The 24,439-nt window shown below is 35.5% G+C and overlaps 1 protein-coding gene and 1 pseudogene across 1 annotated transcript in view; both read left to right on the top strand.

The window, feature by feature from the left end:
* The window catches only part of TMEM156 (transmembrane protein 156), a 39,668-nt gene extending 18,401 nt beyond the window's left edge, over positions 1-21,267 (top strand). The window contains exons 5-7 of the mRNA XM_023506050.2: positions 5,209-5,310; positions 17,802-17,914; positions 20,627-21,267. Coding sequence (XP_023361818.1) covers positions 5,209-5,310; positions 17,802-17,905 — 206 coding nt within the window. The 3' untranslated portion in view covers positions 17,906-17,914; positions 20,627-21,267. The remainder of the gene's footprint in view (positions 1-5,208; positions 5,311-17,801; positions 17,915-20,626) is intronic.
* Positions 21,268-24,037: 2,770 nt separating this feature from the next.
* LOC111721380 lies at positions 24,038-24,155 on the top strand (annotated as a pseudogene).
* The last annotated feature ends 284 nt before the right edge of the window (positions 24,156-24,439 follow it).

Here is a 24,439-nt window from a genome sequence, read left to right as displayed (position 1 = left end):
GCAATGCAACCAAAATGAGAAAGAGAGTGGAAACCTGAGAGAAAATGTTTAAAGCAATATCTCTGAAAAAGTCCTCAGTTCTTACATATATAGAAAAGTTGAGTCAAATTTATAAGAATACAAGATAAATGGTCAAAGGATATGACCAGGCAGTTACCAAAGAAATCAAAGCTATTTATAGTCAATGAAAAAAATGCTCTAAATCACTATGGATTTGATGAGAGAAATACAAATTAAACCAACTCTGAGAGACCACCTCACACCTATCAAATTGGCTAGTATGACAAAAAAGGAAAATGATAAATGTTGGGAGAATGTGGGAAAACTGGGACACTAATATGTTATTAATGCGAACTGATCCAACCATTCTGGAGAGTAATTTAGAACTATATCCAAAGGGCCATAAAATTGTGCATACCTTTTAATTCAGCAATATCATTGCTAGATCTATATCCCAAAGAAATAGGAAAGGGGAAAGGACCTATTTCTACAAAAAAGTTTTATAGAAGCTCTTTTTGTGGTATCTAAGAATAGGAAATTGAGAGGATGTCCATAAATTGAGGAATGACTAAACAAGTTGTGGCATATAATTTCAATGGAATATTATTGGGCTATAAGATATGACAAACTGAATGATTTCAGAAAAACCTGAAAAGACCTTCATGAATTAATTATAAAATGAAGTGAGCAAACCAGAAGTCCATTATACATAGTAACATCAATATTGTATGATGAAAAATTACGAAAGACTTGGCTATTCTGATCCATACAATGATCAGAAGGAAGACACGCCTAGGTTTAAAAGACTCTCACTTTGGGTCTTTTACCATGGAAAGAGATCACCAACAATATCTTGCTCTGAAGACAACTGTGCTTCTGCTTCATTCTAATGCTATATACTATTTGTGAAATCATGGATCAGTTAAGGTTCTGTTGTTCAGAGTGAAAAAAACCTGGACAGCTGATGATAGGTGATTTTGGAAGTTTCCCCAAATTTCTACTTGTCTAGAGCTATGCCAAGGTCACAATGGGAAGCCTAAGGAGAATTGGACACACCAATATAAATTTGTTTTCAGAGAAATTATGAATTTTCTGAGCCAGAAGATAAAGAAGGGAAATGAGAAAGGAAAATCTGGAAGTCCCAAAGCTCTGAAAGCAAAATTCAACATTTTCATTGTGTTGACTAACATTGGTTCTCATTCTAGTTATGGGAAATGACATGGCAGATGTTGGAATCAAGCCTAGATTTACTAAGGTCATGAATTCTAGGTATTGACTTCATTTCTGATATTTAAAGTAATTTTGTACTTATGAAGTTGATTTTTGGAACTAATATTTTTGTTATTTTTTTTAAATGCTGTCTATTGATGGATACAAAGGGAAGGGAAGCAGGGGAAACAAGCATTCATATAGCACCTACTTTATGCCAGGGCTTGTGCTAAGTATTTTACAAATATTTCCCCATTTAATCCTCATCACAATCCTGTGAGGTAGGTATTATTATTACCCCATTTTACAGTTGAACAAATTGAGATGGACAGGTGATATGACTTGCTCAGATCACATTAGAATGACCTGTTGCAGCACATTGTTAGTCACTGTATTTGAACACAGGACTTCTTGACTCCAGGCCAAGTGTTCAGTTCCCCAAAACTCCTAGAGGCCTATATAAGTAGACAAAGCTCTAAGAATGCATCATACTAAAATATTTTCATATAAGTCAGGCTGTTTGACCAAAGAGACCATTTTGACAAATAGTTCCTTACATATTCGTGAGGATTTCATAGTTCCTCTATATTGAAAATCATTAGGTCACCTTCTAGATTTTCCCATTGATAGAAATGACAATGATTTTGCAGATTTGAAAAGTTCTTCTTAGAGCAGAAGGACTTCTTGGTGGCTAATTGTGACTAAAGATGGTGTGTTAAGAGAAACGAAGGAGAGATGGTACAGTGCAACTGGAAGAACCGAGGGTCCACTGTAAGAGAACTTGACTTTGAAAGTTGGCTATACTATTTCCTACCTGTGGGATCTCAGGAAGGAAATTATCTTTTCTAGGCCTGTTTTGTTATTTATAAAATAAGGAAGTTGAACCAGATGACTTAGAAGACTCAGCATTAAATCTAAGACTGTATAGCATCCTAGGGGAAGGCAGCTAGGTGGTACAGTGGATAGGGTGCTAGGCTTGGGGTTGTGAAGACTCAAGTTCAAATCTAGGTTCAGACTCTTACTAGCTGAGCAAATCATTTCATTCCGCCTAAGTTTCCTCACTTGTAAAATGAACTAGGAAATGGCAAATCACTCCAGTATTTCTGTCAAGAAATCCCAAAGGATGGGGTGGGATCACAAAGAGTTAGACTCTACTGAAAATGATTAACACTCCCCCCCAATAACAGCATTATATTTGAGTGTTTGTAAGGATGTACACAGATAAAATTATATTTTAACAATTGACTCATTGTTTTAGCCTGTGGAGATTTTAATTTTTGAAGTCCTGATTCTGATATCCATATTGGCTGTCGCTTGAATTTTATATAATTTGAAAATTTGTTAAGCTTCCCATGTACGCCTTCATTCAATTCACTGATTATAGATGTTAATCAGAACAATGGCAAGAAATCAACATGGTATATAGTCCAATGTAGTCAGCACACCTGACTTCCCATCCCACCCCATCTGTTGTGTGATCTTAGCCACATTTAACTTCTCACAACAATCTACTGGGTTGTTGCAAGATGCAAAAAAAAAAAAAAAAAAAAAAAAAAAAAAAGGGCCCTGCAAATGCTAAAGCAACATATGAATGCCAGTTATTTTGTCCATGTTCTATTCCACCAGAGACCTCCCTCCATGATGAATTATTTGAAAGTTTTTCCTCTATATGAGAGAATAAAATGTTCCTTCACATATAATGGAAGATACATACACACACACATGTACATTTATATGTGCTACAAATACACATATATTACAGACACTTATATAACGTACCTGAGATAGATATGTGTGTTGTATAATGTATAATATACACATGGTATATATGTATGTGTACGTGTGTGAATAAATATATGCATACAGATACATATATATTTCCTATTATATATATAGGGATATTTTACTCCTTTACTAGAGGAAAAACTTCATTAACAATTCAATTTAGAGGGAAGTCTCTGGTAGAGTCTCAGAGATAAAATAATAATTGTTATAATATTTATATAGCATGTATATCATACATACATATGTATATATAGTTTGTATATATTGTTAAAGTAGAGTAATTTTAAGTAATTATTACTATTAAAGTTAGTAAATAGTATAAAAATACTATAAAAATAGTATAAAATACAAGTAATATAAAAACCCCATAAATTTATATTCTTTCTTCCTATCCTAGAACTAGAAAATAGCCAAAATGAGAAAGATGAGATCAGACTTTTCAAAGGAATATACCAATTCAATTCCATTCAGCAAACATTTATTAAATATTTTTGTGCAAGGCATTATGCTACATGCTAGAGATACAAAAATAAAAATGAAACATAATAAGCCTGTTTCATTATGCTTATGGTACCTTATGCAAAGGTCTAGGCTAGATAGGATTGAAAGCTACTAGTAGGGGAAACATATCTGTTTAAAAATCAAATTATGTTTTATTTAAATTTTAAAGCATTTTTGGGGGGTGGGGGAAGTAGTCTTTGTAAGAAAGAAGCAAGGTATATCAGCAATTTGATACAGAGATTAGATGGCAAAACTTCTGGAAATTTGCAGCAGTTTACTAAAGATTGGCTGCAGAATGTAACAGAAGATGTACTAGACTAGAAAATGAGGAGTACGATGTGATCTCCATGATGTGATTAATAGTGAGCTATGGAATGGTGGACAAGTCACTTCAGTTCATTGAGCCTGTTCCCTCACCTGTGCAATGAGACAGTTGTACTATGTGATCTCTGGGTCCTTCCAGAAATGATAATGCCGATTTGAAGTACCTTCTATGAAGGATAAAACCAGTATCTTTTGACTGGAAAGAGTTCAACCCTGCAGAGTTAATATCCCGGCTTTCATCTTTAGGTGGTGTTTAAAATCTTTTTCTTTTAGTTTGAACTAAAATGAGAAGAACAAGAAATGAGATGGGGCAGAAAATTGCTCTTAGCACAAAGCCAGTTTCTCTCTTGTGCATAAATAGACTGAGCAGTACTGTATAAGTACCCAATGTCAGTTAGAAAGTGCACTAACTAGTAAAATATCAAAATTCTCTACTATATGCCATATGCCTTGTGAAATACACAGTAGGTGGGTAGAAAGAAAGATGAACTCAGAGCAGGGTTAGCAGGATGAACAGGGGAGAAGAAGAAAGTAGATGTTTGAGTTTATAGCTTTTTATAGGTAGGTACCTTTGATAGTAAAAGTTTTATGGCCTGGTAAAATTTTGATGTAGATCAGTATCATAGGAAACCTTGGACTAGAGGTTCTGTGATATCATATCAATTCAACGAACACTTATAAAACATTTATGAGCCAAACACTGTCCCTTGCTGATCTTAGACTATTTGGTTTTAACTCTTGATCTAATTTGTACATCATTTTGTTTCCAGGTTTCTCTGAGTCCCCAGACAAGTAGTAATGGCTAATTAATAGTTGACTTCATATCTAATATAAATTTATTTAAATTTTTTTATCATATTATATAAAATTTATTTATTTATTTAAATTTTAATTGCCTAGAAGGGTATACTATACACAACTTGATTCATATGCCTACTGATAAGAAGTTTAGCAATTTGGATAATTCATAGATACCACTTTCCAACTGGAGACCAATTTATAAATTAAATAGATTCTAAGATGAAGTTAATGGCTCTGAAGGCTCAGTCCTTGAATCTAAGACTACAGAGTAATATCACTACTTATTAATTATTTGATACTATTAGGTAGCAGAACTATTAGGCATATTGAACATAATAACTAGAGGCCCTTATTAGGTCAAATGTATCTATGTTCATTAGTTTAGCTAAGAAAGAGCTGGTCTAAGTATGAACCAGTGTTTGCAAATGGAAAATAATATCTTAGGAGAGCACTTAGTTTCAAGTTTCTCAGGTAGTTATTATAGATAACCTATTTCCCCACATATTTGTTTGAAAAATGCATCTATATTTATGAATATGTGCACATATATCTCACTTAAGTGCTTAGCAATTTGTTTTTTTTTAACAGATTATACTTCCTTCCACTACTCTCATTATACTACTCCCACTCTCCCAAAAGAAAATGATTCTGAGATATTGAGAGGAGTGTTAAACGTCCATGTTGTTTCAGGTGAGTGCTACATCACAAATTCACGAACTAGTTGCTAAATAAATTCCTAAATATCTCCAAAGATTAAATCCTAAGATTGAAAACTGGTAAGACACACTTTGGGTCTCATATCTGGAAGAAAGAAGCTGTGGACTTAGGAAATTCGGTTTGTCTGGTGCAAGAGGACAGTTAAAATCAAAACTGCCTCCTTAAATAATGGTAAGTTTGCTTAATTGGCAAGGAGAAATTCGTGTGAGTAGGCAGAAAGCAAAAGGCAATAAGGAAGGAACTTCAGATTTATTTTTAAATGAGACAAGATACCATTATTTCTGAGATTTGTGAGAAGTAATTGTAGAGTGGGCCTAGATTTCTTTAGATTCCCTATTAATGGAGAACGTCATTGTATAGAGAGAACTGGTAATAGCTCCAATTAAAAAGTCCCCTCTGTCCTCTCCTAAGTGTCATTATAGTGGAATAAGAGGTACCTAATGAGAGCAAATGAGAGGCTGTCAGCACAGCCTCTGCTCACTGGCTCTCCTCACAGCTCTTTGAACTAATTAAGAAAGTTCCTTCAGAACTCACTGTCCAGAGTCATGACAGTCTGATGCAGAATAAAGTTTCTCTGCACTGGGAGCCAGAGAACTAAAGTTCACACCCCAGATTTCTCACTTATTATCTTAGATAATTTGCTTAATTTTCTCTGAGCCTGTTTCTTCATCTGTAAAGTGAGAATGTTGGACTAGAACAGAGTTCTTTTTATTCTTCAAAATAGCATTTTCTTTTTTCCAATTACATGTAAAGATAGTTATCAACATTTATTTTTAAAGAAGATTTTGAGTTCCCAATTTTTCTCCCTCCCTTTTTCCCTTCCCCCTTCCCAAGATAGTGAGCAATATGATATGGGTTACACATGCAGTCATGTTAAACACATCTCCACATTTGTTATGTTGTGAAAGAAGAAGCAGAACAAAAGGGAAAAACCATGAGAAACAATCAAAAGTGAACAAAAACAAACAAAAAAAAAATGCTTTGCTCTGCATACAGACTCCATAGGTCTTTCTTTAGATGTAGATGACATTTTCCATCTACCTCTCTTAGATCACTGTATTCTGCTCAGTTCATTCAGTATAGAGTAAAGGCTCTAAACTTTTTCTTGTGTTGTGGACCCCTTGGGTCTGGTAAAGCCTAGAAATCTCTTCTCAGGGACATGTTTTTAAAGGTATAAAATAAAATCTATGGGATTACAAAGGAAAACAATTAAATTACTATATTGTTATCAAGATATATTTTTTAAAGTCCTCAAGTTCCGTCTTAAAAACTCCTGAGCTAAATGTTTAATGCCCTTCTAGCTCTATGTAGAAGTATGAGCCAATGATTCTGTCATAAATTTCATTAAATCCATACTTACTGAGTGTCTGTTAGGAACAAAGAATTGCATTTATGACTATGGAAAGGCCTGTATTGAATTAGGAAAGGGCAACAGAATTGCGAATAAAATGACTAGAACTTCTTATTTGCCTTCCAATATTTCTCTAACTTGAGAGAAAGAGAAAAGGAATTTGGTCTGAAGGTGACCTTGGGTTCTTAATAGCTATATGAGTAGACAATAAGCTCTGACAGTCTTACCAAGCTGGAAAGATGGATTTGATAGGAAACTGTGCTCACTGTCTGAACTAGCCCAAGAAGAGAGAAATCATCATTAATAGTTTAGTCCCTAGATGATGAAGACTTTGGGCATGACAAGGCAAATTGACAAAATGGTCATTATTTTTGTGTGGCTCCCTCCTGTTTCCACAGTGATGGTTTTTGAGTAGTGGGAAAGGATTCTCTGAGTGGAGCATCCCTCATGGTAGAGGAGACAGAATGCTAGATTGGGAGAAAGAAGAGCTTAAACATGAATCTTGACTCTGCTCCTAATCACTTATGCTGCCCTGGGGAACTCACAAGCTTTCTGGGTCTCGGTTTCTTAACTTGTGAAATTAGGAGTTAGACTAGAAGCTTGATAAGGCTCTTTTCTCCTTTAAGTCCCATGACAGTTATGAAGATCAAATTATCAAAATGTGGCAATGACGGGGGAAGGGAAGGGAGTGAATATTTAGGTAGTACCTCTTATGGGCCAGGTACTGTACTAAGCACTTTTTACAAATATTATCTCATTTGAGCCTTACCACAATCATGGGAGGCAGGTACTATTATTATCTCCATCTAGGTGGATTTGAATTTGGATTTTCTTGGCTCTAGGTTCAATGCTTTATCTGCTGTGCCATCAGCTGTCTGAAGAAGAAGGAATAAATATTCTGTAGTAAATGAATTTATAAAAACCACACATCCAGAGTATAGTTTTACTTGGTATATTTTACTAATGGAGCTCTCTAATTTCAATGAGGATATCATAATAGCTTGACCCAGAGTATCTTGGTCACTTTTTTTTGGTAGCAAGTCATATGACATTTAGGTTTTCCTTGAAAAAACATCAGATAGTTATATAGTGTTTCCAAGTATTTATGGGAATTTAAGTTGAAAAGACATGACTAACTTCACAAATACTAGCAAAAGAATCTGTCTCAATAAGCTTTTATTTTCCATAGATTTCACTAAAAACCTAACTTCATCAACTAACATGCTCCTAATATTATTGCTCATTGAAGTCTAGGATTATAGCCTTTTTATGTTTTTTTTTTCCCTAATCAAGAATCTATTTGAGGCATAAAGGTTAAAAAAAAAAAACCAAATTCTGCCTTTTTATGTTCCCTCAGTGTAAATATTTTTTTTCTATTTGTAAGTTGTTCTCTCTCTGAGAAACAAATGGACAGGAAATAATACTTCCCTTGGGTGCCATCTTTGAGACTTCCCTACATAATAATGGATTAGACGTGTCTCTGGAAATGGGAAGAAAAAAGGATCAGTATGGTCCTCTGGAGGAGCAGTAACTTGAAGGACAGTTTGGGAAGAAAGCCAAGATTGTATGTCATACCTCTGCCAAACAGCTATATGATGGTTCCAACTAAATTTTTAGAACTACTCTATAGTGGTTCTTGAATCATAAAGTAAACGTTGACACGAATTCTCACTATGCCATTCTCCATCTCCCAAGTTAGTTTATTCATCTTGGGAGCAAAAGAGAGAAATGTTGGCTGAAAGAAAATAAACAAAGATTCCTGAGAACCAGTTCCCTATGGTAAGAGACAATGGACTGAATGAATGGTCAGTTTTCTATGTTCTTTTCTCCTTTGGAATACAAATACAGACATCTTTCCCTGGATGTTTGTGGTCTATATTTCAGCCAAAATAACAGTTTATGTTGTCTTCACTGGCTCTGATTATTTTACAATTTTGTTCACATATTGCACAAATGGTGAAAACTCATTTTAAAGCTCCATATGTGTAGGTGGACATAAGTTGTTTGAATAATATCTTTTTTTCCATTTTTATTAAAACTTTCCCATGCCTACAGCCTGGCTTACTTTAGGTCTAATATTTTCTTTTAGACCCATAGAACCTCAGCATGAATGATTTAATAAAGATAGGTATAGAAATAATGAGCAATAAGGCCGATTCTACTGTGGAAATCTGATTGCCTCATCATGGTGTGAAGGTGACCTTAGGTTCTTAACAGCTTTGAGAGTAGATATTAGATTCTGAGATGGAAGGATGGTCAGGACAACAGATTGTGCTTACTGTCTGAGAACCAGCCTAACTAAGTAGAAAAAACTCACCACTAGTAGGTTAGTCACTAGGTGATGAACACTTGGGAAATGATACAGCAAAAATGCAAAATGGTTGTCAGTGTCATATGGTCCTCTTTGGTTTCCACAGTTTTCAGTGATAGTAGTTGAGTAATAGAAAAGGATACGCTAAGTGGGAGATACTGCTCGGCACAATAAATAGGATTCCAGACTTGGAATCAGGAAAACTTGGGCTTAATTCCCTCCTCAAACTCTTAAAATCTTGGACAAGTCACTTAACATTTGTTCATTTTTGTTTCTCCTCTGTAAAATGAGGAGTTTGGTCTAGAAGGTTTATAAAGTGCCTTACAGCTCTAAATCCCTGATCTTTTGATCAATAAGGTAGCATATTACTGAACTATATCAAATTGTATATTTTTTATCATAAATGAATCCATGAACATGAAAACAAATCATGAGGTAAGTTACAAGTTCTCCTTGGAAAAGCAAACAAATGGGATTCATTGAGAACTCCATTGTGTGCCCAAACTCATTAAGAAAGGTGATTTTATGGAATTCTTCACCACCTGGTGTAAACTAGGATACAAATTGCATCATATTACCAATGATAACTCATGGAAGAAGTGATCCAAAAGATATAATTTGAAAAGTGATCATGATTATGATCATAAAAACCATTGTGGACCCAAATTCAATTAAGGAAGATGATTTTATGGAATTCTACACTACCTGGTATAAACTAGGCTATAAATTGCAGCATATTACCAATGATAACTCATGGAAGAAGTGATTCAAAAGATATCATTTGGAAAATGATCATGATTATGATTGTATCATCATAAAAAAGAGAAAAAGACCTATGTGTGAAAAAATGTTTGTAGCATCCTTTTTTGTAATAGCAAGGAAGTAGAAACTGAGTGAATGCCCATCAGTTGGGGAATGGTTGAATAAGTTATGTATATGTATGTTATGATATTATTTTTTATAATAAATAATGAGCAGTCTGATTTCAGAAAAACCTGGAAAGATTTATATGAACTGAAGTTAAGTGAAGTGAGCAGAACATAGATAACATTGTTCACAGCAACAACAAGATTATGTGATTATCAATTGTGATTAATAGCCTTGGTTCTTTTCAACAATGAGGTGATTCCAATAGATTTGGGATGGAAAATGCCATTTGCCTCTAGAAAGAGAACTATGGAGACTGAATGTGAATCAAAGCATAGTATTTTCATCTTTTTTCGTTATTGTTGTTTGCTTACTTTTTTTTTTCTTTCTCATGGTTTTTTCCTTTTGATCCGATTTTTCTTGCACAGCATGATGAATATGGAAATATGTTTAGAAGAATTGAACATATTTAACATATTGGGTTGCTTGCTGTCTAGGGGAGGGGGAAGAGGAGAGAAAGGAAGAAAAATTTGGAACATGAGGTTTTGCAAAGGTGAATATTGAAAATTATCCTTGCATGTATTGGGAAAAATAAAATGCTACTAATTTTTTAAAAAGAGTATATTATCAGAAAAGGAATGATGGCAGTAATGTAGCAAAAACAAGAAATAAGAGAAAGAGGGCCTGAGAAATGCATTAGTAAACAGAGGATGTTCAAAGACCCCAAAAGAAGGCCTCCAGTCTATTATTAGGTAGTTCTTTCATAAAGGATTTATAAGAGGACACGTGTAGGAGGTCACAGGATTAGAAAGTGTGGCTGGATTCTCCTATTTTCAGAGAAGAAATAAACATCAATGACATCTTAACTCCATTGACATGTTTAAGCAAGTATTCAGTAATTCAGCTAAATTAAAGTACAAATGATAAGTGGTGTCACAATAGTATTACTCTGTCAATTTAAGTAAAATATATTTTAAGTGCTTGTGATCTGTATGATATTATGGTAAGTGCTGAGGAAACAAAAGGTCAAAAATAGCATGTTCCCTGCCTTCCAGAAATTTTCATTCTACTGAACAGGATGCAAAATGCACACACATAAGTATAATACAAGTTTGTGTGATAAAGGGCAGATAAAACCAAAGCGCTCTAGCCCATTTGATGGGGGAGACAACACTTTCTCATGTGACCAAAAAAAAAAAAAAAAAAAAAAGCAATTTGGGAATTTAGCTTCAGAAATCTACCACATTTATTTCTGAATCTAACTCTTCAGGTTTGATTTATGTTTTGAAACTATGCTAGTGAATTTAGCCTAGGACAAACAAAATTCACATGGGAACTAAAAAAAATAAGGAAAATTTTAAAATTAAATTGATGAAATAACAAAAATTTGTAAAGAAATACTGAACTTAATTTGCAGATTCTTAACAGGCACCTAATTTGATCCATTGTTAAGCATCTACTATATGGCCAGACACTGACAATAAAAATACAAAAATTAAACCTTATTAAGCTACCTAATACACTTATTTTGCTTCTATTTCTTTAGAATAGTCATTTCTTTAGAATAGTCATTTAAAAGAGAAAGAAAATCTTGTGAATTAGTAGAACCACTAGCTCATTTTAAGGCATCATATAAGTTTTATGTAGTTAGGTAATTGATACCAGAACTACTGGATTTAGAGCCAGAAATCGTGGGTTCATGGTCAGTTAATTTTACGGCTGCTCAGCAAATCATATAAACTTTCTGATTTCCAATTCTGTCATCTTTAAAATGAAGCAATAATGCCTGCACCATCTACCTCATAAGTGTGGTTGTTGTGGATAATATATGCTTTTAAATTAAAAAGTTCAACATTTGTAGGAGGTATGAAGTGGAGGGGAGAGAGAAGATTATATTTATAATTTCCACATTTGTCACTTCCACATTGATAAAGTTCCAGTGTTTACACATATTTAGCCAAAAGAAATACATGAGAACAAGCTAGAGCTTCTTAGAAGAAAAATAGAGGAGAGCTAGAAAGGAGAAAGAGACAAACAAAACAAAACAAAACAAAACCCAAGAAGTATTTCTGGCTGAAAACTAGGTGGTACTGGTAATAGATCACCTATCCCTGTTATAGAATTTAGACCAAAAAGCTCTAGCTTGTTCTCATCCACGTGGTTCTGGAAATAGGTGATCTAGTTTTCTTTGGAAAGGTTGATGCTTGGCAACATGAATCCTAGCTACGAAGAATTAGAAATATCCCTAGATGAGTTGTCTTATGCTATAAATATGGGGGTGAGTTATAGCAAAGGCAACTAAATTTCAATGAGAAATAGAATCACTACATGTCATGAAGAAGTGGATCACTCAGTAATTTAGAGTTGCCATTATCTGGAGCCAAAATTAAGAGTACCAGTTTAAGGTTAGCATTTGTAATATACTTGTGGCAATTTAAAAACAGGGATGGAACAGGTTTCAATTTCCTTCAGGAGGGAAGACAAATTACTGATGCCAGATGTCCTACAAGCAGGCAACATGAAAATTTAATTTTTCACTTGCTTAACTATAATATTTATGACTCTTTTAATTCAGATTCATATATATCAAACAGTCAAAGTTATAGCCATCTTCTTTTGTAAGACTAGATTTCAAAAAGAGAGAGTGGAAGACTTTTCTTTTCTTAGAGAAAGACTTTGACTTTGATGAGTAGTAGGTAACTACAGAACTGATGACAAATATAGCTGCTAATTGACCTTTCTATATATTGGAAGAATGTATACTATTTTATTTGATCACCATATCCTACTGTGCCATTGGCAAAGGGAAATAGAGAGCAGGAAAAAATGATGAATCTTTCAGAACTTTCCTATAATTTGTCTTTGTTCATGATACCTATCCAAAAGCAGAGAAATAGTGAAAGGTGTGATCAATTCATTAATTTCATTACTTCACGAAAGAAGATATTTTAAATGGGAATTTACCAGTAGCTTAACCATTGGTTCGGCCTACTGACTGCTACAGATGTTTCCACTGGATAAGTTGTCCAAGGAAAGCCGTTAGTCACAGTTAGTCTTCCAAGTGAGACAAACAAATGAAAGTCAAATATTTTAATATTCTCATTTAATTTCTACACAACCTAGACTTGGAACAGATGGATAGGTTTAGGATCATTGGTCACAGGACAGATGGAGGTTTGGGAAAGATAGGTGGTGAATTTGCATTGGCAACTCAGTTGATAGAAATCTGTCCTGTGATTCCATAATCTGTTCTTTTGCCCACAAAGTGCCACTTGCCATGGAATGGCTGTTGGAGTCGAATGAAAAGGTCAGAATTATGCATTCATTTTGCTGTGGCTCAGTTGAATGCTCACATCAATTAGGAAGATGTTAAGATTTGAGAGAGAATGGTTGCTATGAAATGGAAAGTACCTATGGTGAAAGTTGGCTCAACAACAAAGACTTTCAGCAGAATGATTTTTAAAAAATTAGTTTTAGTTTCCAAAGAAGTCTTGAATATATTATCCTTGACCAAAGAAATTTGTGAACTTAACTGGAGCACCATCACTTTTGGAAAGGATGCAAATTAAATACTTGAGAATCTTCCAAGAATTTCTTATTGACTTTCATGATGCTCCTGCTTGCCCTACGTTTCACCCCCACTTCATTCCAACCCAAGCAAGTAGGGAAAAGGCAAAAAAGGTTAAATAATAAGCAAAAGAATCCAGAAGGCCAAAAAAGACCTTATGATAGTTTTAACCATATAATGTACTCTCTATGTATGTATAGGTATATGTTATATTGGTATCACAACAACTACATAACTTGGATGACCTTGGAAACTGATCTTTGTTCAAATCTGATTCTATTACATACTGTTGGGATAACTTTAGCAAATCTTTAAATTTCTTCAAGTGTAAAATGAAGGGTTTGGACTTTACCTAGATGATCTTTTCAGCTCTAATAGTTATGATACCCACTGATGTCAAGGAGATGTAACAGATATTATTATCTACATTTTACAGGTTAGAAAGTTGAAGAGAGAGGACAGAGAAAATGACCTTGAACTCTCTTCTATTAGGTTTCAGTAATCTCTTCTTAAATTCCCAAATCAGAAAAACAAAAGTTAATCATCAGTAACAGAGGTGAGAAGTTCACACAAAGGAATTTACTATTGCTGCAGTGACTGTATTTCCTTTTCTCTAACTCCTAAATGTTTAAGAACAAGATGGGGGAAAAGGAGAGGAAAATTTACTCAGTGGACATGAGAATATTATATGATGAATTGAACTAGGAACCAGAAGACTAGATGCCATGAATTTCAATTTCCCTCCTTTCCCTTTCAGAAAGTGAACTCCATAAACAGAATGAAACAGAGAGAAAATAAAAATCTTCCCAGTGACAGTGACTAGAGTTTTCTCTGAGAATATAATGGGAATGAAAACTTATTTTTAATCAAAGGCTTTATTGTTGAGAAAACCATTTTGTCAGCTAAATTCGGTCGGGGTAATCAAAACGGTGCCTGAAATGGTTCCTTTTTTCCTACTAGTTCTTTTGAGCCCTCTAAGAAATCCAAAGAAAAATTTGACCATTTCTATGTGAAGTCCTTGACTATTCTTGACCGTTTCTCTAGCTCAAAGAGAGATATATTGGATTAGTGGTAGAGAATTAATAGCATTGCAGGATAAGGAGTTTTTAAAAGCAATTTTTAGAGGGAAACTTATCATTCTAGACTTTTAGAAGAAATCTGCTTATCTCACATATTTTCAAGAAAAGAATGAGAAAGACAGCTCATATTTTGCTTTTTGTCAAGTTCTGCAGAGTTTTGAATATTATTATATCATGTAGCATTGCTGCAGCTCCCAGAATAGAATATTCCTTTTCTCTTGAGAGACACTGAAAATAATGTAAAAAAAACCCCCTTTAACCTAAAGGCAAATCAGAGTATCTTTTGATTGTTTCTATATATGAACAATAGTTCATACTCAGAATTGAGGTTTAGCCTTGGTTTTGACAGGTGCCATTTTTCTTCCAGGTATTCTTCTGCTAATTGTAAATGTCACTAAATAAGAGTAAGTGATAATTGTCTTATACTTTATCACTTTCCAAAGCACTTTCAGTCTATATAATAATAATAGCTAGCATTTTCATAGCCATTAAGGCTTGCAAAGTACTTTATAAACATCTCATTTGGCCCTCCTAATCCTTGGGAGGTAGCTACTGCTATTAACCCCATTTTACAGATAAGGAAACTGAGGTAGACAAAGATTAAGTGACTCATCCAGGATTATACAACTAGTCAAAGTCTCATGGCAGAATTTCACATCTTGATTTCTGGTCCAGCAGACTATGCATTATCCAGCTGGTAGCAAATGATTTAAACCTTCCAAAAAGTGTTTTTTCCCCTATTTTTAAACATCTATAGATAGAGATGTTGAAATCTCACTTCTTTAGTAGTTTGTTCTAGTGTTTAATTATCTTTTAGTTTTTTTTGAACCAAACTTTCTGTCTTGCTATACTTTAATACTACTGCTACTACTACTAGTACTTTACATTTGTAGAATTGTCCTTGAGAATGTTTCTTATGAGAGATCTTTGTTAATACAAAGAACCAGTTATACCAACCACATGTTTTTCCAATGCCCTTTGGATTCGCCTGAAAATTTAATTCTTCTGAGACTGTAATATTCCAAATTTTGTAATCATGGAATATTTCTGGGAGATTGATTCTTGAATTTAAATGACAAACTCTAGTAGCAAAAGCTATTTTGGAATTCTTGAAAAAAGCCAAGCAGTTCCAAAATGTTATCAATTTGCTTTCTTTCTTATTCAATTTTTTGACCCAGTTCATTGTTTATTTATGTGTACTAATGACTTCATACAATGTATTGGGCTACATCCAGCTGCACTTTACAATTTGGATTAAATATCTTGTCGTTCAGCTGAATTCTTTTCGTCAAGTTGATTCCTTTTTGAATGGTCTTAGTCTCACTAATACTCACTGAAGTATTCTGGGACTCAATGCAATCAGCACAATGTCCTCTACGAACATAAGCATCAGTAAAACCTCATCACCTAAAGGAGATTCTCCCATTTGAACTTCACATTGGCTATTCTCTGTAATGGTAGAGAAATGTCTTTAGCGACCAGGTATCTCCCTCTATTATGCTTGGCTTGACATTGATAAAGAGCCATTTACTAAAGGTCATGTATTATATTAGAGGTAATATGTTATATTAAAAATGTAATACTAATATATTAAAGGTAATATAATTATATTATATGGTTACAAATTATCAAAGATAAGAAAATAGATATCCGTGTCAGTTGTTACCAATGTCACATAGCACTTGGTCTCTTATTTTTTGTGTTAATACTCTCTGTTACCTTTTCTATTTAGGAAGGATCTTCCCTCTTTTGATATCTTGAAAAATGATCATTGAATGCCTTTACAAGGAAAGGGATAATAGAATTTTAGGATTATGGGAACATAAATTTTGAGCTAGACGAGACATTAAAGCTCACATAGTATATAGTCCTTTTATTTTTGTAGATGTGGATACTGAGGCTGAGAGAGATTAAATGGGTTGCCCAAGTGAAGACAGGTAAATGACAGAAGTAGAATATTAGCCATAAATCCTTTGTATCCCCCAAACAGCAATATTTCCATAATGTTCTGATGCTTCCAATCCTGTTGGTGCATGACGTACCACAAGTTCTTTTGCATGAGTTTAACTGAAGCCTAAGGAAGAACATAATATATATATATATATATATATTTGTTATTCATTTTAATTTTTTCTTTTTTTGGATTTTTTTAAATAAAAAGTAATTTCAGTTACAAAGTCTCTCTAATCCTGCTTTAATCCCTCCCCACCAATGGAAAGGCAAGAAATATGCTCATTATACATATGAAATCCTGCAAAACATATTTCCACATTAGCTTTGTTGCAAAAAAACAAGAAAAATAAAGAGCAAAAATATGCTTTCATATATTCAGTTGGTTGTAGTCTTCATTAAGACAAAGTAGTTGGGCATTTCTGCTAATTATCCATCTCACATTTTATCCCTACTGAGCACAGTCTGACCAATGACCAAGCATGATCAAGAGGAATCTTTTCTGATGATTACTGTCTCTTCAACTCTCATTGGTACCAATATTCCACTGGCTATTCCAGTGGACATTGTAGAAACTATTTCTCTAGCTCTGGAACTGGATTCAAGAAGGTCCGAATTCAAATTCCAGCCTCAGACACTTACTAGCCGAGTTGTTCTGGGCAAGTCAGTTAGTTGGTCTTAGATTCTGCAATTATAAAATGGGAACAGTAACAGCTCTTGCCTCTCAGGATTGTTGTAAGGATCTAATGAGTAATATTTGTAAAGTGCTTAAGGTAGTATTGCCACACTTACTACTGCTTGTTCTTGTCCCTTCCTTCCCTCTGCCTATCTCACCACTGTGACTCAGTTATCTAGTTTAGGAAGAAAACACAAGCAGAAAGAAGCAGAAATTTGCCTAGAGAGGACATGGTCTGGGCTATATGGTCCCACTTAAGGGATGAGGCTTCTGCCATTTATCCAACTCACTCTACTGTGCTTCGAAGACAGAAAGAGGAACCCCAAAAGGGCAGGTCATGTTTTGGTATATCCATGGAGTTTTAGCTCTGTAGCCAATTCAAAGAGCTCTCTTCCTAACCCAGTACCAGCCCCTCAGACAAATATGACTGGAAACAGTTCTGAATTTTCATATGTTCACTTAGAATCTGCACCAGTAAGGACAAATCTGAGAATTCTCCCTTTACCGCTCTAGCTTTTATTACTACTATTGTTGCTGATGTTATTGTTATTATCCTAGTCACCATGGTTGTAATCATCTTCTTCATCATCATTGTTATTATTTGCTTGACTTGAAGTGCTCATGACCAATATAAATTGAAACAGCTTTCTTCTTTAAACCAGGAGCAGCCAAGCAGAGGAGTCCCTCCACTTTCTCAGGGGCAAAAGAGCGACTTCCTCCCATATCAGAACTAGAACATTTTTTCTACAGTGAATCAGAAAGATAAATTTACACGGTGAGTAAATATTCATTTCCTTTTTGTCATTATTAAAGCAAGTGGGCAAAATCGTGTGTATTGTAATACTTCAAGAACTTATGATTCTATCCTGTGGTACGCTATCCCCCATACACGTAGCAATTCCCTAGGCTTATAATATGGGATAATGGCCTCTTTGCAAGCAGCCAAAAAGCAAACAAAACCCATCCAATGGTGACCACCTTTCTGGTGAAAGGTCTCTCTAAATTTAATTAAGCTGGTTCTTATGAAGACTATCATGTGTTGTAACAAAAATATAACTAACCTTTTTCAGACCTGAGCAAGTTTCATAAGAAATCACAGGGCAGGCAGTGCTAAAGTTCAAATCAACTTAAGATAAATCGTGTGTGTGTGTGTGTGTGTGTGTGTGTACAGAAGGTGCCCAATAACTTCCCCTAGGAGCAGAGATGGAGGAACATAGTATAAACCATGGTTTTGGGGGGAGCGGGAATCAACAAGGGTCTGGCAAAAAAAATAGACAATCCCCCAAAATTTAAAAACAACAATAAAAGAAGAACAATCCAGTAGCTTCCTTTTTTTTCTAATTTTTCTGTTAAACTAGGTATTTAGCTCAGATGCTCACATGCTGCTTTTATGGATCACAAATACCCCTTAATTTTCAGTGCCTCAGGAGTAGAATCCTGGTTCTTAATAACAGCTTAGTAACAGCTCTGTGTCCAGTGCTCAAAATGTTTTCCAGTTTTTAGAATCTGTGAGGAGCCAAGGTCACCTCCAGACACAATTTGGTAACTGAGTCGCACTATAGCAGAGAAACGAAGCTATACTTTCCTCAAAATTATATTTGCCATGTGGTTAAGAGCCAAAAGGTAGTGACCTTGGAAAACCAGTTTCATATGAATTAGATGACATGAAACAAAATCAATATTTCTTCAGAGTGCCACGAGTGATCAATAAACTAATCTTTTCATTGGTTAATCTCTATGTGCCCCAAAGACTTCAATTCATCTCTGGGCACTGTATCCCTGGTTGGAAGCATCATCATTTTAGATTTTAAACCCCATGCTAATGATTGCTTCTGTCAAACGGGAAGGAAGGAAGATTTGTGTAATATTCACTAAAGATTTGTTTACTAATTTTTTTTTACACAAAGCAAAGTATTAAAAAAAAATTATTAAGTTTTCTGGCCTAGAAATCCAGATGAATGTACTCTGCATGTATTTGTATCCAGTGCCGCAGTCAGCAGCTTTCATAGCAGAATCTCTACTCCCCAAATTGAAAGCAACCTTAAAGGGCAGATCTATGGTCCGTACCAGTAAGTTACTTATAGACTGATTATAGGCTGCTTGAATGTGCAAGGGATTTATGCAAGATTCAAAGTACTAGGTGCACTGCTTAAAAAGATCTGCCATTAAATCTAAATAAAATTGTTAAGTAGAAAGTCTATACTTTAATTTCAGCACTCTTTGGCCTGCCAGGTGAGCATGATTTGCTTCACATGGTGGAAAGTCTACCATTTAGGATTATGAGCAAATCGATTTTTCATCCCCTAGTTGTGGAAGAATGAAATTAGTTGTGGTCAGTTGTGAAAAGAATTTAATTATGAACTTAGACCTCTTACTCTCACATCCTGGGAGAAAACCACAGAAGCAGAATTTCTTTGTCTAATAAGAAATTGAACTCAGTATGTGACCAGCATGGCTACAGCCATAGGTTAAATATCTGGGTGCAAGAAGACAAAAACTCTGAGCAAATGTAGGCAAAGAATTATTTTTGAGATTCAGCATCTCGGTGAAAGCCTTTGATGAAGAAATCCTGAGATCTGGAAGATTTGGGGGATGGATGAGTCAAATATCTTGGCAGAGATCAGAAATAAAGTTCTGCCATAGGCTTAGAAACTCCCAAGCAAGACTATGAATCCAATAGACAGATGATTGCTTCAGGGCAGACCTACAGGCTTCCCAAATATGGCCTTGGACAAGAATGGGAAATCTGGAACTGTGTCAGCCACCTTAGTTTAAAAAGTGATATAGACACTTCCATTAAAGTCCTACTAATAAATCTGGGAGATTTGCAGGCTGGATGGTGCCCTAGGGAGGCATTATAGTTTGTATTCCTTTAGGCTCAAATGAAATGGTTTGCAGTTTTAGAGCTGGAAAGGACCCAGGAGATGACTTGTCTTTTGTAAACTGTCTTTTCTCTAGACGATCCAACCTTGTAAATACATTTTGGATTCACTCCAGTGGAAAAAAGATTGGACTTTCTGACTCTGCTAGAGTGATTTTATTGATGAAATCTGAGAAGCCAAATACCAACTTTGAAATTTTGCTTTTGGAACCAAGAAGGAAGGAACAAAATTCATAAAATATAGAAGTTTCTAGGGAAAGAAAATATCTTGTGAACCTACTTGTTAACCATCATAAAGGCTGAAATTAGAATAAGCCTTGGGAATATTGTCTGGCTCTCTCTTATTAAAATCTTGAAGACCTTTCATTAAACAAAGAGAGGGAAGAGGCTTTTTATAGCCTTATGATCTTGTATTACTAAGCCAAGTGAAATAAAATTGAACAAAAGGGAACCAGGAGGTGAATGCCAATATTGAAGTCTCTAGACTCATCATCTAAGCTTAGCAAATATCCATCTCTAAAGTATATTTAATTATAATTCCCAAATAAATTGTGTATAATAAATGCTTTGTATGAATAATGTTTTCCTCATAATTGTCTTTCACAGGTTAACCTTTTGAGGAAATCAAGGGAGTAGACTGGCTGCTCTGGAAAATCCCCGTATTTTTTCTTTGTTGGAGAATATGGACCTTGCAAATAGAATGTATTTTGTTTAGAACATGCAGGAAAGCAGTTAAGGAGCTGAATGGACGGTTGAAAAGAAATATCTAAAGAAAAACTTTTGACCCTTGGGAAGAAGGGAGTAGATATTTCTTCAGTGAGCCCAAGTTGTGGAAAAGCTGATGAAATACAGGGAATGCTGAGGGCATTTTTATTATCTTCATTTATTAATCAGAGCCCAGCTGATGATGACCTGAAGATTTCAACTTTGAAGAAGCAGAGATTTAACTGATAACATTTCAAGAAAGATTCATGATTCTGAGCTTTGCTTCTTCCCATGATCCCATGGTATTAATGTGTTGGTCTTCAAGGGCAATGCAAATGCTTACTTCTGTGTTTAGGTTTCTGCAGACTGATGGAATGGAATTGTTCCTACTTGGCAAATTATTTATGGACTCATCTGTTGTTTATTTGTAAATCTATTTGCATTTGTAAATCTCATCAATTTGCCTAGATTCCTTTTGGGCACTGGGGATATTAAAAAACCCAAAGATGCCTATCAAAAATAAATTTAAATAAAATAATTTAACACTGGACTCAACTTCTATTCTTGGCAAAATCCTGCAGTACTCAAAACTAAGGGGATAGTTTGTTAGTGGATACAAAAGGAAGTTATGATTATTAAAAGCAATATGGCTTCTTCAGGAGCAGGTTGTGTCCCTTCATTTCTGACGCATAGTAGATGATTGACAAATACTTTTTGAATTGAATCTCGGCCAATCAGTAAACATTTGTTAAACTCCTACTATGTGGTATGAGTTCTGGATTTACAAAGACAATCCCTGTTCTCAAGGAGCTCTCACTAATAGGTGGAACACCATGCAAACGGTATGTACCAACAGATTATATCCAGGTTAAAGTGGAAGTGATCAATGGAAGGCACTACAATTAAAGAAAGGCTTCCTGTAGAAGGTAGGATTTTATCTGGGACTTGAAGGAAGTCAAGGAGTCCAGGAGGTAGAGATGAAGAGGGAGAGAATTTCAGGCATGGATGACAGTGAAAATGCCTCAAGTCAAGGAATGGAGTGTGTTGTACAAGGAAGATCAGGAGGCGATGTAACTGGATTAAAGAGCAGAGTATACAGACTGTAAGAAGACTGAAATGGACAAAGTGTGAGGTATGGGAGGAGAACAAGTATAAAGGGCTATACATGCCCCCCCAAAAGGGAGGATAGGGTTATATTTGCTATCAGAGGTGACTGAAGCCACTGGATTGTTTTGATTAGGGGAATGAAGTCGTTATACTTGCAATTTAGGAAAATCACTTTGATTGGTGAATGAAGGAAGGACTGAGTGTGTAGAGAATTGAGGCAGTCAGACCCACCAACAGGGCATTGCAATAGCCCAGGCAGGAGGTGATGAAGGGCTACACTAGAAGAGGGGCAATGTCAGAGGAGATAAGGGGCCATATATGAGAGATGTTACAAAAGTAAAATCAACAGATCCAAGACCAATAGTCTTGGGAATGTCGGAGACATCATCAATTTAGACTTCAACATATCATTTTACAAATTTTCTCGTATTCTGTAGAGGGCTTGAAACAAGGTGTTAACTCAGTGGAATTGATGAGACAGACAATGGTTCTCTAGTTCACATATACTTAGTACTTAGCATGGTGATGGAACGGTTTTCTAGTTCACATATACTCAGCGTGCTGTAATCGCATAATTATACCAAGGTATTTAAGGGCTGAGAAGGACTGGAAATGAGACATCCCATGTTTCACCAGCCTCATGGGGGTTGTCCTGCCTTCATCACTTCTTCACTAAGATCAAGGTCCATCCAGAGATCCTCCAGAAAGCTAGCCCGAACATTATAGTACTCTTTTTATGTATAAGATAATAGAATGGTTGGATGGATTCAAAACCATTGAATGACCCGCTGGCAGCCATTAATGAGCTGACGTCCCATTGGAAGGTGTTTTCTAGTGGAAAGCTCCAAGAATCTGTCCTCGTTTCTATGTGTGACAAATTTCTTCAGTAGTTTGGATGAAGGCGCAGAAGGTACGCTTGTTAAATCTGTAGCTGATTCCAGGATGGGAGGGGTAGATAATGAACTGAATAATGATAATCAGTATCTAAAACGAGAGGCTCTCTTGTGAGCCAAACCCAGCAGTATGCAATTTAAGAGGCAAAAGTGCAAAGTACTTCTACTTAGATTTTAAAAAGCTAGTATGCTTTTTTAAAATATGGGAAAGCACAGAGAGATATAAGTAACTGGAGAAAAGATGCTTTTTTAAAAAAGTGGATTGTAAGCTCAATATGAGTTTGTAATAGGGCACAGCCGCCGCTACCACCACGACAAACCAACCAACCAAAACCTGTGCTAGACCGTATCTCTTAGTAGAATCAAGAATATGAGACATGATCCTCTTGCTGTATTCTATCCTGATCATATCTATGGAATAATTCTAGCACCCACATTTTAGGAAAGGCAGACACAAGCCGGTAGTGTTCAGAAAGGAACAAACCAGATAGTGAGAAATAACACGTGAGGATCAGGTGGATGTTTAGTCTGGGGAAGGGAAGATATGGGAGAAATGACAGCTGAATTCAAATATTCTGAAGGGTTCTCACAGAGAAGGAAGAGAAATAACTAATGTTTCCTTAAATGCTTTAAGAATTGTAAAGCAGGGGCTGTTGGATGGTGTAGTGGACAGAACACTGTCCCTGAAATCAGGAGGACCTGAGTTCAAATCCAGCTTCAGACACTTAATATTTCCTAGTTGTGTGACCCTGAGCAAGTCACTTAACCTCATTTGCCTCAGCAAAAAATAAAAAAAATTTAAAAATTGAAGTACTTGATGAATATTAGCTCATTTGATCCTCCTAAATATCCAAGAAATAGGTCCTTTTATTATGTCTATTTTATAGTTGCTCAGTTGTTGGATGTTGTCCTCCATTCTCAGAGAGAACCAAAATGATATCACTATATTACAATCCAATTACAGAGTGCCGAACTAAGGCTGATCAGACCAAGCTCGGAATGTTTGGCCACATGGCAGACCCAGATAATCCCTATGGACACATGGGTTGGACTCTCTAACTTTGCACATCTTGCATTTCTTTTGAGCCAATTCAATTCTGTTTCTCTCACAGAACACAGCCCCTTCTCTGATGAGGGTACGCCACACTGGGTGGTCCCATGCCAATGTCTCCCATGTCGTACAATCAATTCTAAAGTTCTTGAGAGTGTCCTTGTATGGCTTCTTCTGACTGCCCTTTGAGTGCTTGCCCTGGGTGAGTTCTCCATAAACTAATCTTTTTGGCAAGTGTACATTTGGCGTTTGGACAATGTGGGATTGTATGAAAAGAGAGAGTCAGCAGCCTCCTTGATAAGGATAGAAGAGGTCCTAGCGGTCTTCACAACACATGGCACTGCCATCTGCTCTGGGGCATTTAACATGACCATTTTGTAGATGGAGACACTGAGAGAGGGCACGTCCAACCAGCTAGCAAGAGAAGACGTGAGTCTTCTTGAATCCAAGTTCAGTTCTTTATTCATTGTGTTCTTTATTTTCCATAGAAGGCTTCTGTGTCCACAGCCAATATTTTTTCCACTGTAACAAAACACCTTGCTACAAATAGGGTTAAGTGACTTGCCCAGGCTCACCCATTGAGTAGATGTCTTGGAAACAGATTTGAATTCAGAAAATGTAGTCTTTCTAATTCCAAGCCTGGCACTCTATACACTGCATCAC

Source organism: Sarcophilus harrisii, chromosome 6 (genome assembly GCF_902635505.1).
Source record: "Sarcophilus harrisii chromosome 6, mSarHar1.11, whole genome shotgun sequence".
Classification (NCBI taxonomy): Eukaryota; Metazoa; Chordata; class Mammalia; order Dasyuromorphia; family Dasyuridae; genus Sarcophilus; species Sarcophilus harrisii.
This window is presented reverse-complemented; position numbering and strand designations above follow the sequence as displayed.